Source organism: Cygnus olor, chromosome 6 (genome assembly GCF_009769625.2).
Source record: "Cygnus olor isolate bCygOlo1 chromosome 6, bCygOlo1.pri.v2, whole genome shotgun sequence".
Classification (NCBI taxonomy): Eukaryota; Metazoa; Chordata; class Aves; order Anseriformes; family Anatidae; genus Cygnus; species Cygnus olor.
The window spans coordinates 40,524,662-40,540,052 of NC_049174.1; the positions used below are offsets into that span (position 1 = coordinate 40,524,662).

The window sequence follows — 15,391 nt, forward strand, 5'->3', positions numbered from 1 at the left end:
CGCCGAAGCGCGACAAAAGAACGCCCGCCCGCATCTGGGCCGCTTTTGGCGACGGACTGCCTGCTCGGGGCACAAACGCGGTAGTCCACCCCGAGTACCGACGCGGCACCTCGCGCTGCAGATTAAGTCCAGGCTTTAAGAAGATCAAAGGTGCTCCGCTACGAACAATGGCCATCGACTGGCAAAAAGGCGACCCGTCTCCCCCAAGGGGAGACATTTTCAAGAAGCCGAGCAAATCGGGGATTGCGTGTGGAAGCAACGCTCACCGTTCATACTTCATGAGAACTACATAAATTAAATTTATGTTAAACTAAGCTAAGAAGGGCAGGAGATTAAGTTCACGCTACGTTGAACTTAAAATTCACCAGCTATTGACACAACCTGTTTCTTTTTTTTTTTTTTAAACGCCAGTTTTTTGTTAAGAAACCACCTAGCCAGGGTTATTTGTGAAAGAGGAGAAGCCTGTGCTTCCCTCCAACACGGCTTCCATTTACACACGTGGTATCCTCTTTTTTCTTTCTTTGGCACAGTCTCAAACTCAGCCAGGGTTAAAGTACGCTTCAGGAGCCAAGACATTGCTCTCCATAAACCGTAACAGCATAGACTTAAAGTTATACCACAGTGCAATGAGTACGTTTTCTCAGTACGAGCTACTTAAAATTGCATTTGCAGAACTCAAAAATACGTTCGGCTCGTTTGCCTGGTTAAATGCTGCATACGAGCATTTTTGAAATTAACATTATTTCCAAATATAGCTGATCTCAGCACAAAGAAATATGTATATGCAGAAAGATGCCATTGTTTTCTGTTTCCTCTTCACCCTCTGGCTGCGATTTTAATTGTGCTGGAGGATCTTCATTAGTATTAACACATGGGGAGATTTCACAAAGCTGCTTCATTAGGGGGAAAAAAGCTTGGCAGACTAGCTCTTTTTGCATGCAATGAGAATGTCAGCCTCACCTCGGTCATTTGTAACATAATAAGTGCAAGCACAATGATTGCGATGCAGGGACACTGGGGGAAGGGCAAAAATGCTGCCTAATACAGATAGGAGAAAAGAAAGCTTCCCATTACACAGTACAATGTATGCTAAAAATTAGCAAAGATGATGTCTCATGAGACTCACGCTAAATAAATTAATGTGCTGGTATGTTTTTAATTGTTATTTTTGTACTAGTTTATTTCATTCCCAGGATTCACATCAGGCAGCACAGGTTTGCTAACATATATTGATTTTTTTTTTCTCTGCCACGTTCCCAGAATACAGATTTTAATCATTTCACTACACCACACTCGGTAATTTCATTAAAAACTGGAACCTTCCATCCTCAGAATGGCATTTAATTTCGATGACACAATTTCTCTTAGCAGCAAACTGTCTCAACAGTAAAAGCTGGCCTAAGGTTCAAATGCATAATTTAGTCCTGAGTTCTCCATGCTCTGCATTCCTTTGAAGCTATAATTTGACTAACTACCTAATAACTGTAATAAGGACAATGATTTCCTTATAATATGTTATTAACCCATATTTAATTAACTCAGAGGCCAAGCTCTGTACGTGTTTGATTGGGTCAGTACCTCTCTAACCTCAAAATTTGCTAATAATGTTCTTCGGAAAAAAAATGTGGGGTAAGAATGAATACAATAAATAGCTGTTTTGTTCAGATTGTTATGAATCAAGAACTCATACATTTTCCAAGACGGTAATATTGTCACTTAGGAGATAACAGGATTTTATAAAAAGGGGGAAAGAAACAATGGGTTTAGATAACTCGCTATCAAATTTACTGGTTTACATATCTATCTATCTATATATATATATACACACAGAAACACACTTATTATCTCTGCCTGTAATGTTTCAAATAAATTCTAGCATCTACTCTTATTACCGCTACTCGAAATAACCATTCTAAACATATTTTTTATTAATAAGCCAAACCATAGTATCTTTTGAAAAGCACGCATATGTTTGGATAGTGTTCTGTAATCTTGGTTTTCCGTAATGCTCAGCAGGACAGAATTTAATCTACTTGAATACAGATCCACAGAGCTCAAGACGTACTACTTCTCTTCACAAAGTGAAGTCAGCAATCCAAATTAAAACCACTGTGACGTATCTGATGTCAAAATAAAAAATATGAGCAATGTCTTTCTCATTGCACTGAATATTAATTTTGCCCTCCAACAAAACAGCTTTAGGTCACTACACGGTATCTTATAGCCTACACCACAAAATGGTTAAAGATGTTTTTTCCATTGGCTACAATGGAAAAAACTGTTTTAGTACTGCGAAACTCATTATTATTTTACAATTCTTATTTTACAATAAGAAATTTATTTCTTTTTTTTCAATTATTCCATAGAATTTGTTGTTAGTGGATGCTACCAATGTATTTAAACTGAGTAACTATTAAATCAGAAGCGTTACTAGACTCCAAATTTGGCTGTTCTCTCCCTGGCAATACTAAGAGCTGTAATTCTCAATTAAAAAAAGAAAAAAAAGATGGAAATTCAAACTGCAGCACATATACTGTATTAAAAAAAAAAAAAGTGTTCTTGTTTCTTTTTATTTCTTTGTATGACAAATTAATTGCAAACGTACTTAGACTTGGAATTCTTTTTAGGCTTCCAGTGTAAGTGCCATAAATATATATATATAATATCAGAGTATGGTTTTGTAGTCTCAGTTGTCTTTTCTTATGCTTATTGACCTTATCATTACTATTTCTTTAGCTACTTGTACCCACCAATGCATTCATAAATTTGATTGGTGAACTGGGAGAAAACAAATTAAAAAAAGCAGGCTTCGCATTTACAGGCATATAACCTTATACATTTGAATAATTATACTGATACCACTCGCATCATTTATGTGCTAAAAGATCATCACATATGTACACGTCTGGAAGGACAAGCCCAAAATTCCTACGGGACTATGTAGATGGAGTTCTCCCCAAAGGCAAAGCCCGTTTAAGAGGTTCCTCTCTTCCCCACCCCCTACTCACATGCTGGCAGCACAGGTTTACCATCCTCCATCTGTGACAGTTCATCTGCTTGCACCGCTGTGCGCTAAGGTCAGCCAAGTAAAGGTAAGCCTGACAAAAACATTCACACGTATCTGAGCCTCTAAGATACCCTGTTCCAGTCAGACCTTCTCATCCACCTGAAGAAAATAACAGTCTTGGAAAGTGTTTTAAAAAGCTATCCAGTACTCTCTGAAGGTTAGAAACTCTACAATATGCTTTCGCTAACAGGTGTCCTGGGAAAGGGTTCACCAAGCGCATATTTTATTATTATAAAATGTTATATTATAAAATACGTTAATACAGACTTGACATACACTTAGGATCAGTAGAAAGTTACCATCAAAGGAAAAAAAAAGTTTTTGCAAGGTTAGTATGACTAGCCATTCCTCTCATGAAGGGTAGAAGCGTTTAACATTCAAAGTATGCTGTTAATCAAAAAAATGAAGGTCAATTTTCTTAAAAATCTTAATAAATCATTCAATTCTGATGGGCAATTTGGGTTTAAAAACTACATTCAAAAGCTTTAACAGTGTAAACCAGTTAAAAGCACATCCTTTGTGCTTAATTTACTCTATGTTTAGGGGGTTTACTCTCATCACAGATACTTTTGGCACCACAGATACTATGCTATCACTCTCCAAGGACTACGTATACAGGTTAACACACCTAAACACTCCCGGCCTTATGCTCTTACACCCCTGGTTTTAAGACATCATCCCAGCATGGTCAAACAAGGATGTAACTCTCCTCACTGTAATGATGAGGTCAGAAAGACAAAGAGCCCCCCAAACCTTTAAAAGCACAAATATGTTTACATACTACATAAAACAAATGTAACAGCTTTGCAACTGGACTGATGTGATCGCTACTCTAAGTAGCATCCACTAGGAAATCCTGTTTTAATTGCAGAAAATCAGTACGTAGGCAGTTTTTCTAAAGCTTTGCAAAGGTGCTGAGGCACATGAATCCACATAAAAGCGACTGTAAATATTTGCAGAGAATATCGATTTGAAGTCAGATGACCTGAACAAGGGACAACAGAAGAAATTCCAGAGGATCCGCAACTCAACACACACTCACAATCAATGCCTAAAAATCCTTCCTATGGAGCTTCTGCATCAGCCCATACTACACACAACTTACCAAATACACTTATTAATAAGTGCACTCCTCCAATCAGTGGAGATAATAGCAGCTACAAGTTGTTTTTACTTCATTACTCGACTATTAAAGACTATTTCTGCTCTTCTAAGAAGATAGAGAAATCAATGATTCATTCTGCCAACTCCATTTTAGCAGTGTCTCATACACAAGCCTTGCCTTCCATAACTGCTCCAGAGTCTTTCACATCTTTTCTCATCTACAAGGTTGGAGCATAAATAAAAATAATATTTTCGTAATTCTATTTATGCAATAACAATGTCAGTTTAATCTCAATAATTATACTATTAACCTTCTAAAAGAAGTTTTTGGTGTTGTTGTTCTGTTTTGTTTTTTTTAATCATCTTCAATACATCCCCTTTATGATGGTATTCTCATTTTTTAAGTATTTTATGATGAATAAGACAGGGAAATATTAGCTTACAAATCCAGATCTTTTATCTTCTTCCCAAAAATCAGGTGCCTTTCCTCCCATCTTCTCTTCTGTATTTAGAGATGTGTAGCATTTCTCCTTCCCTACGTACCTCTATTAAATTTCTCACAAAACGGCTTAGGTAATTTTCTTTACCCAAAGCTCTCTTTGTTCTGAACCAAAATCAAAGCTGAATTTTCTCCGACCAAAGCAGTATTTTCCTTTCCTCCTGTTGTTTCTTTAACCACATGAGTTCAAAAAAGCCCACCTCAAAATTCAGCGCATCTGTGGTTAATTACACGAACCAGTGAAAAGTGGCACTTTCAGGGCAGCGTACAACAGCTGATAGAGAGCAGACATCAAAACTGCGCAATAGTTTAGGACAGGAAGTGATGGCATCTCTCACGTAACTAAGGCTAAACAGGAAATAACCTTATGTAATTAGCCAACTTGGAATCTGGCCAGGTCACAAGGATTAAGAACTCTTGCAAAAAGTTCAGCTTGCTTTGTTAATTGTTCACGAACTTAATTTCAAAGCACAGCACGTTACATACTACAGACATATACACTGAAACAAACTATTCTGAATACCTGTTTACTGACAAAGTAATTTAAGCAGCACTTGAACTATTAAAGATACGTTAGCTTAAGTTTTAAGATTTGAATAGTTTTATCCATAGCGTAACAGTTTGCAGTTGGCTACCTTTGAAGTTACACTTAATTTATCCATATTGTCCAGCTAATTTTTAGTTTATCAAAACAGAACACAGTATTTCTTTTCAACACACTCCAATACAGCGTTGGAAATGTATCTGTATTTTTTTTTTTTAACAGATTCAAGTTAACCAAATTTGCTTTAGTCAAGATCTGTTTTCTACAGAACCTTCAGTTTTGACACACAAACTATGCCTGCTTATGCAGTTCAGATTATTAGGCTTCGAAATCTTCTCTAAGCATATCCTAAGTGCATTTGTAAATAACATTGCTAAAGACACTGTACACACACTTATCTTTTAAGAACCCAGTGAAGTATCCATAAAATGGAAAATATATAACACAAAACGATAACTTCTAGAAAGCTAACCTAGATAAGAAACTGAATTACTTTATTTAAGCATATTTTTAAATATGCTTATGAAGAGAGAAAGGAAAAAACAGCCTAAGACAACGTTCATCTAGGATATACAAGTAGTTTGATCAAATTAACTCCTGGTACCTTTCAGTACAAAAGCCACTGTTTGCTACTTCTTCTCAGAAAGTTATTTAACATAACGTGGTACTACACTGCTGCAGATAACTTCACTGACTTGATTAAATGTGGCAGCTACAATAGGTGGTGAAGTAGTTTAAGAAAGACTACCGAATACGTCAAAGGGCTCTGACTCATCTATTAAGCCATTGGGATAACGGCTTTTCCAACTGTATCAGTAAGTAAAAAGAAATACATACAACAGAGGTCTGATCTCCAAAGAATGTCCTTAGCACGACAACATCAAACAATTAATATCTTTCAGTTTTCCTCTAAACCATAAATGCTATTCTTGACAAAAAAAACAGATCTAAAGATAAGTGAAACGATGACCCTTAGAAGTTACACCTTCTCTTTTTTCATTGCACCACCAACAGTAACCCCTAAAATAAGTTTTAAGCACTTTGTCTTGGAGTTCAACATCAAATCCCACTTAAATATGAAGTAATACCACCGCACGACAGATAGAAGGTTGCACGCGTTCACAAAACACCAAAGTTACAATCAACCTCCGTGGTTCCCACAAGACTCGAATAACCTAGGCGCACCCCGTTCAGTCTCCTTTTCTGCTACGCTTCAGCAGTTTACCAAGCTAACAACAGTTATCAAAGGTACGCCACACGGGGGAACAGCCACGGAGCTCACTGCTAGACCCAGCGGCCTCCCTGCGACTTTCAGCCGCTCGGTGGCCTCCGGCCCACCTTCAGCCTCGTCCCTGGCTTCTGATCGCCCGTGTCGGCGCACAGGGCGAGGCCTACGGGGGCTCCCGCCGTCCCGCGCCGGGAGGCACCTCAGCACCTTTCTCGCCGCCAAGGCCTCGCGGGCTCTCGCGCAGCCGCCCACCCCTGCCCTTCCCCGAGGCTCCCCGAGGCCAGGCAGCCCGGCCATAAGCTCGCAGGGGGCCGAGCGCGGGCCTCGCCGATACCAGGCCTCGCCGCTCGCTCCCACGCGCCGCCGCGCAAACGGCCGGCGGGGCGGGGCGGATCCGCCCAGAGCTCTCTGGTGATTGGCCGTCCAGTAACGCCCGCGGCGATTGGCCAAGCTTGGTTTAACCTCGGGCCGCCACGCGAGGCGGCCCCTCGCCGACCCCGCGCCGAGCGCCCGAAGAGGGTCGGGCCGCGCTCCCGCTTCGGTTACGGGCGCTTCGGTTACGGGCGCTTCGGTTACGGGCTCGTGGCGCTCGTGGCCCTGCCCCGGAGGTAGGGCCCGGAGGTGGGGCCCGGAGGTGGGGCTTCGCGGGCGTCAGAGCAGCTGCAGTGACCTCGTGCTCGAGTGGCTTGTTGCACGCTCACGTTTCCTCATCTGCTCGCTTATTGGCGAGAGTTCTTTGAAGTACGGCGAAATCCAACTTAGGCTCCTTGTTTAAAGGGTGTGCGGGCGTCAGGCAGCGCGGAGCTTTTGAATGAGGCAGTTATCCACGTAAGAACCACGGGACAACAGCAAGTTAAATGCTTACTGCAAACCAGGTGAACGTTTGGAACGGGAAGTGGCATGCGCGTGCTCAGAGAGAGCGGGGCAGGCTGCTGAGGAAAGGAGTAGCCATCAACGCGCCGCCTAGAGGGAAGAGGGAAGTCGGTTCTTTCATTCTTCAAAGCAGTGTTACGCGCTTGTTTTTTAAGAGACTACATGATTTAAAATAAGACTATGAAAAGCCAGACTAGGCGTATTTATTAACCTTCGTTGCTGGGCATAGCTCAGGTGGGATGCTACAGTGAAAGCGCTGAGGGTAATGGCAAAAATTTCCCCGTCCCCTATTAGTAGTATGTGAACAAGAGGCTAGAGAAGTATTTTTTGAATATTTTGGGGACAACATAAAAGATTCAACTTCAGGTGGGTGTAGATGCCATCCGAACTGTGAAATGGAGAACCCCAAGCGTTAACAGGATCAATGTAAAGATAATAATGGAGTAGTCATTAATGCGAGTCATAAATCTTACAGGGGCAGGGGGGAGGCTGTTTTGGATCTTTTTATCTCAATACGTACAGAAAGAGAGGAACGATTCCTCCCATGAGGTACCGATGCGGAAATTCAATGTGGTATGCCGAAAATAATTATAAAGAAGACATGATCTCTATTAGACATATCTATTGTCAATAACTGGTGTTGGTAGTAGAGGCAGTTCAACAAGTTTGTCCAGTGTTGCACATTGTTTAAGACTAAAGATAAACTGCCAACAACAGGCAATTTTCCCATTGCTGACTAACCTCAAATCACTTGATTCCACATACGTCAGTGCACAAAGAAGACAGCTAGCCAAGAAATCTGTGGATACTGATGACTGCAAGGGAAAAGATTGAGGTTAAGTCTCAGGCAACCTCAATATCTAACCTTAACAGTATCATTACAGTGATATAATCTATCAATAGATCTAGATGCTGCCAAGGAAACTGCTAGCAAATAATTCCTGTAGTTATATTTGAAATGTATGAATAAACAAGTCCTCAAGAGTCTTTCTCTTCCTTCATGGGACATTTATTAAGGAAATGTTAACAAAAGAAACACCGAATTTCTGAACTCATTCTTACCAGCCATGATTTTTCCATCTTACAGGTTACAAAAGGATATGCTTCTGCTCTAAGACCCTGGGCTGCTCTTTGTTTTCTGCTAATGTTTTTCATTTAGCATACTGAGCAGTTCAGATAAAAATAAATCTTTTGTTTTCCCTAGTATCAAATATATTAAGTCAGTTCTCTGAGTCATCCTAATTTTCACCAGTTTGTCATGGATGGAATTAGGAATTACTGCTTGTCTGGGAATTTAAAAATCCTAGATTCAAATCCAGCTACAGAGAGCAGAAGGGTCTGACAAAAAGAAAGCCAATATCCTTTTTTTTTTGTTCGTTTGTTTACAACTGTCTACTTCTGTTTACTGAACAGACTTGTAATATCCTCATGCTAATATATTTATGTTCCTGTGATTACACTGATATAATTAAATTTAGAATTTTGACAGAAGTAATCTCGTTTTTGTTTTTCCATACTTTTCCTGCATAATATTAATGGTATTGATCAGTATTGTCTCCCTCCATGAATTTCTGAGTTCTATAAGCACACCAGCAAGTATTTGCTATCAGCTATTAAGTTAGCTATTCAGGTTGTCTGAGACTTAATCTTTCCTCTTGCAGTCATCATTATCTACAGATTTATTGGCTCTCTTCTATGTGAGCAGAAGTATATGGAATTGGAAGAAATTGAGGAGCAGGTTCCTTGGCCTTCCTTACAATCTAAGGAAGTTGAAAAATGAGACTTCGTGCTCTCAAGTCCAGGCACTAGTTAGATTTCAAACAGGGGCTAGCTTGAAATCAAAGCACAACTACTGCACTATTAACAGCTTTGGTTTTGAGGGTCTTGCTTGATACAGGCTGCCCTGGAAATGACTTCTTTCATATCTGCCCATGTGCTCTTAATTAGAGTGGACTGCAGATGGCGGTGATGAGGCTCCTTCCAGCCTGATTTATTCTAAGTGTCATTACGCTGCCTTCGCTTTCTATACTGTCCTTCACATATTTATACGTTAAATATACGCACAAAGAGCACGTGTCTATCAGTTCTTGTTTTGCGGGTTGGTTAGTTGTTTTTTTTTACCTAAGAAGGTAAAAATTCCAAATACTGCTCTTTCATGGATGCTTTTAAATCCACACCAGAGGACATCACTGGGGTTGCTCATGTGCACAAGAGCTTCATGGCAGAAGACAGCTATATACTCGTGGGTGGGTATGTAATAACACTCTAGTGCAATGGAGGGTTGGCTGGCCAAGGACAACTGTCTGGATTCCCAGATCCTGGGTGGCAGCTGTAAAAGAGGAAAGAACGAATTTTTGGAGAGGAGCAGTGAGAACAGAGAACTTTGATTTCTATTCCGTTAGGTTACAATTTTCAGTAAGCTACATGGGCAAAGATAACAGATTTAGCTTCCTGTCAAGGTCTACAGAGTTGACAGCTGTTAAATGTCAGTCGTCATAAGCAGGCCTAAGAACCACAAAGTTACATTTATTACAGAGAAGGTCCCATAACTCTTCATTGTCCTCACATTTTATTGCTATATGAAAAAAAAAAAAAAAGACTGCAAAGTCAAACTCCCTGAGTTAAGAACAAACAGAACTGAAGCTGCATGTGTCACATCAATTTGGCCTCCTTGTGCTTCTGAGCTTATTAATCTCGACTGGTTTGGGGGAGTATCAGGGTTGTACATGAGGGGGGCAGTTGTCTACTGAATTCCTGACTCATTTGCTGCATAAGTTAGAGCACAGAATTAATGAAATATTGAACTGTTGGTCTTTAATCTAACAAAAATGAGCACCACACAGGAGAATAGGCTTCTATCTCTACCTCTGACATGAAATATGTTTTCTTAAAACTGAATTTTCAGAGATGGTCAGTAATTAATCTTCATTAACTAAGTATGCAGCTTGAGCACCTGGTTTCTGGACATAGAGGGTATTCAGAACTGCGATTGACATACATCTAGAGCTGTTATTTGAGCAAAGATCTTCATGAAACACAAGTGCTTGATCTGCATATTCAAACTGGCCAAAGTTAGCAGATATGTATTCCAACATGCCACATATGAAAAATGAGAAAATCAGTTAGAATATATATGACTGATATGCCAAATACGGACTACATGTTCCAGAATAAACTGCCATATAAACAAGTTCTAATGCATGGCCTATTCACCATATTATAACTAATGAAAAAAATAATACTGAATGTTTTAATCTACTTTAAATTACTGTCTCCTCTTGTTCAAGACTGATTTTCACCTGTGAAAATCATCACTTATAGCCTAGTTCTTGCCTCAGAATTAATAAATTCTTCATGGGCCTTCCTAGTGTACACACTGCTACAGTACAAGATAAAGCAGCTTGTTGTGTTCTCTTCACCTTGTGCAGACAAACAATTGCCAACATACTCTGGCTTTATAGTTCGACTTCAGTAGCTTTTAAACAGGGCAATTGATTTACAGTCAGTACAGTAACAACAAAATGAACGAAGGAGAAACACTGGTAAGCAAAATATGTATCAAAAATGAAAATGAATGTAGGTAGCCTAAACCTTCTGATTACACTTTGATGTCTGTGAAAAATTTTGATTGATGAAATGCAAAATTATTTACATATTAAATTCTGATGACTGCCAGCTCAACCTCTGTCTGGCTTCTGAGAACACCACAAACACATGAAGACTTGTTTACAATATCTCCTTGTTATCTGATGTGTATTGTCATTGCTAAAATTACATGTTATGTCAGCAATCTGAGAACTATGACTGGAGAGGTAGTTTCATTACAGATCGCTGCATTCAGAATGCTGCTACTCTTGACAGAATGATTTTACTCATGCTTTGCAATCCGAAGTTGATTTTGTTGCTATTGCTTTGTAAGTGTGGCAAATGAAGTTTACAGCATTTTCTCCAAGTCTTCATTTTGAAAAAAGGTGGGGGGGAACCTAATTTTTTGTCACTCATTTCAAGAGCATTTTTTTTCCATGAATGAAACATTCAGTTTTCTATAAGCTTAGTTCTCATTTAGAAATCCAACTCCTTAAAAGGAAACTGAATTTTAAAACAGTGATTTTAGTATAAAAACTGGGTAATGACCCATACATTGATTCCCTGTCCTATCTGCTGCTATTAACTACAGAAAAAGCTGTAACATGACCTTCTGGGAGACTGAAAGGAAGCTATTCCTTGCCAGTTCTACTAGTCATGGAGCTATTCTAATTCGTGTCTGTTGGTGTCCTTAAAGCAAAAATGATCACCCGAAAAATTACGTGTCCACAACACACAAGTTTTCAGTGCACAGAAATATCAGCAGAGCACTATTACTATGGTTTTCCATCCTTCGACTCCTTTACTACGGTAGTCCAGTTTATCCCAGGATCCCTTTGACATCCTTTCCAGGTAAGGAGGCAGAACATGATATGCTAATGTAAATTCATATGAGCTTTGACTGGACAGGTTGGTTTGTGCAAAACAACATACAGCATATGCATCTGGGCATTCCTTTCCTCACTGAGAGGATTAATATTAGTATTACTGTCGTTCACACCTGGAAAGAGCTATGGGAGCCATGGCTTTCTGATGTCCCCAAAAGATAATGCTCATTGTGAACAGAGGCATGCCAGGAAAATCTTGACGTTTAAAATGTCTGGAGGGAAAAATCAATGACTTACGGTTCTGAGAAGGAACCTCTATCAACATTTGTTTCAAATATAACTTTAACATTGACTCTGATCTATGTTTAAAGCTAGGCTTCTAAGCAGGAGCAGAAGCCTGCCAAGATGTACTTTGACTCAGTGCACTCAAACCAAAAGATGGGTTCAGTATTTAAAACTAAGCAGGTACATTGTCTTTATACAAGACTCAAATTTACGACTCTTTTGGGAGTCTTCTAGATGAAGCAAACAATGGTCATACACGCATTTGTTAGTTGCTTCAGAAAGGCTTAATTTTAAGGAAATGAATGGTGAGGAGAATGCAGTTGATTCCTGGTATGAGCACGTTTTGCAGCAGTATGGGGCTAGCTGTTTTGCTAAGTCCTTCGTGGATGCATGTAGTCAACTGCAGACTCCTACCAGAATCTGAATATATTGCTCCCTGTATCTTGTTTTATTGCAGAGGATGCGAGAAGATGCTGGGATAGATCTAATATTTTAGTAAAATATTTTTAGTAGAAAATGGAGGAATTTTCGTCAAAATAATACAACTCTGTTTTTCAGGTTTTTTTTTTTCGCTATTCCTATACTTTCTCCTATTAGCTATGTACCCACGTGATAAACAAAAAAAAGTTTTTCTTTTTTTGCTTTGACAATAATCACAGTCTTTGTCATTGACTCAGTTCTCATGAGCCTTGGTTTGTTGGCTTTAACAGGTTACTCCTTTTTCCCATTACAATGTACCGCTAGAAAGAAGCATATATTTGACAGAAATGGACAAAAAAGTAAAATGAATAGTTGGTCAAGTATAATGATAAAAAATCTGCCCAACTTCAGACTTCCAAATTGGTCACACATAATACATCAATATACACAATATAGAGGAAGCAAAGAACACAGAGAACAATTTTAATAACTTCAGAAATAGATGTGCAACAGAAGTTGGGTGGAATAAGTAGGCTTTCATTAAATTAATTGCTGTATTAGTAGTTAATTTTCCCCTTGACATATGTCACCTTTTCTTCCATCATTCAGAAGCAATCCTGACAGACAGTGAACATCATAAGCATTAGCCTTCTACAGGCAGTGGACTTACGTCATGCTGCAGGATTTTTTTCTGAATGCTGTGTATCAGCCGAAACTGCCATGTCTTCATTTGTAATGACAGTTGAAGGTGAGCCCAGGAAACCACCCTGACAGCTTAAGGGATCACTGTCAACAATATCTCAGGCCGGGCTAATAACCACCCATCCGGTGAAAAGACACTACAAAAAGCACCAAGCTTATTAGTAAACAAATCTTTGGAGGCCCAGTGTAGTTTTTATTTTAGTCTTAGAAAACACACTTCAGAGTCTTGTAAAGCATTTAATATTATCCCAATTAAATCGGCACTTGTGAGTCCAAGGCTTTGAACATCAGTTGTAGCTGGACTGTAGGCATTTTTAAAAATCCTGTGTGAATCTTCAGAGAGCTCTAGAACTTTTAAAGTCCTGAACTGTTGCCTAGATAGTTTCTGACAAAATTTCTGGGAGGGGGTGATACACAAACTCAGTTTCTCTGTTCTGGCCAAGGTTCCTTTCCCTCCCTCCCTCCCTTCTCCCCTCCCCTCCCCTCCCCTCCCTTCCTTCCCCTTTCCTTCAGTAAGTATTTGGATTCAGGACCATAACCAAAGTTAATTGCATATGTTTGTTTTGGATAATTGCTTGGATGACTGTTTATCACAAAGTAAACATCATGCTTAACTAGTTATTTTAGAGCTGACAATGATAAATGCAGGCTGACTTTTAAAGCAGTACTATATTTATTTTCACCTCCACTTGGAGCTCATGCAGCTTGGTGAACATGGAAGTAAAGTACTATGTTCTCTTTTCTCCTGCATTCTCTTTTCGTATGAAAATGCCAGTTGTTCTTGTTTACTAAGACAAACAAAATAATTTAGTGTTTTGATATCATATACAAGATACTAATTCCATGAATGTGCTTTAAATGATGAGAACATAGTATTTCTTACCATATTTGTTCTTTATCTTATTAAGTGACAATAATGCAGACAGTAAATGGCACCTTCCACACAAAACACATTCTAAATTTAATTATGTCAGTGTAATCACAGGAACATAAATATATTAGCATGAGGATATTATAAGTGTGTTCAGTAAATAGAGGTAGACGGAGTTGTAACAAAAAAAAAAAAAAAGATATGAAAAAAGGCTTTCTTTTTGTCAGACCCTTCTGTCTGTAGCTAGATTTGAATCTAGGATTTTTAACTTCCCAGACAAACAGTAATTCATAATTCCGTCCACTCTTCCTCAAATGCAAATATTTTTCTTACTGAATCTACATTATTTAAATTCCAGACAATATTACTTGTTCAGCGATATGCAAAACTCTTATTATAGCCCGAGCTAAGAAGACTGATGATCTTGAAGATGAAGTAGTAGACAGTTCAAAAACCCATGACTGATTTCAAAGCCAACCAATACTTAATTAACGGAGAGACCCAGAAGGCAAAATGAAAATGAAATCAACCTTTATGATTGTAACTGGATAAAAAGTCTCTATTATATTGTAAAAAGTATCTTTACCATTGATAATGACATACAAACAAACAAGACTGGTGTTTTTGCCTGCAGCTACATGGATGCAAGCCTTACTTCCCAGGCAAACAAGGAGTGAATTTATTAAAAAATACAGTGGACACACTCAAAAATTAAAGAGGATAACCTACCCCCAGAATATACATTCAGCTATTTCATTGATATAAAAAGTGACCTTGTCCTTTTCACATTACATTCAAAAAGAGGGCAGAAATTACACAACAAAGCAGTATGATATCTAGCAACACAGCAATTTCTCAAAAGGTATTTAAAAGCAGTGTGAGAGTATTAGCATTGGGGTAGTACAGTTTGTCTTGCTGTGTGGTCTTGCCCCTCCTTACACATCATTGGGATACAGTTAATCAATAAGAATTCAGCTATAGAATTGCTTCAATGTATAGCTTTCCAGAGCAAGGTCTACTCATGGGAATGGTTTTCATCAGGAGAGGAAGAAGAAATGAAGAGTTCACCAAAATCAGTTTTAATGTAGCATGAGGTTTCTGATTTCACCAGTTGGTGTTACTGTGTTAACTGGTGCTAATAAACTGTTACAACAAAGGAGAAAAAAAATGTTGTATTGGTGAGGGAGATGAATACTGAAATACAAAAAGAAAAAAAAAAGTGTGATTACACAATAGACTCATTGAACATTGAGTATATTAGAAATAGAAACCTTTTTCTACCTACGTATGGGATTTGGTACTTTAAGGTACATAAATTATTGAGAGCCTTACTTCTACTTTCTTAGTGTACTATTGCTTTCTTTCTCTCCCAGAGATTACATTTCT

The 15,391-nt window shown here is 38.8% G+C and overlaps 1 protein-coding gene across 1 annotated transcript in view; it reads right to left on the reverse strand.

Annotated features, from left to right (window-relative positions):
• Window positions 1-6,765, reverse strand: part of BAZ2B (bromodomain adjacent to zinc finger domain 2B) — a 144,135-nt gene extending 137,370 nt beyond the window's left edge. Inside the window, exon 1 of the mRNA XM_040562594.1 lies at window positions 6,610-6,765. Within this exon, the coding sequence (XP_040418528.1) occupies window positions 6,610-6,739 (130 nt within the window). The 5' untranslated portion in view covers window positions 6,740-6,765. The remainder of the gene's footprint in view (window positions 1-6,609) is intronic.
• Between the last annotated feature and the right edge of the window lie 8,626 nt (window positions 6,766-15,391).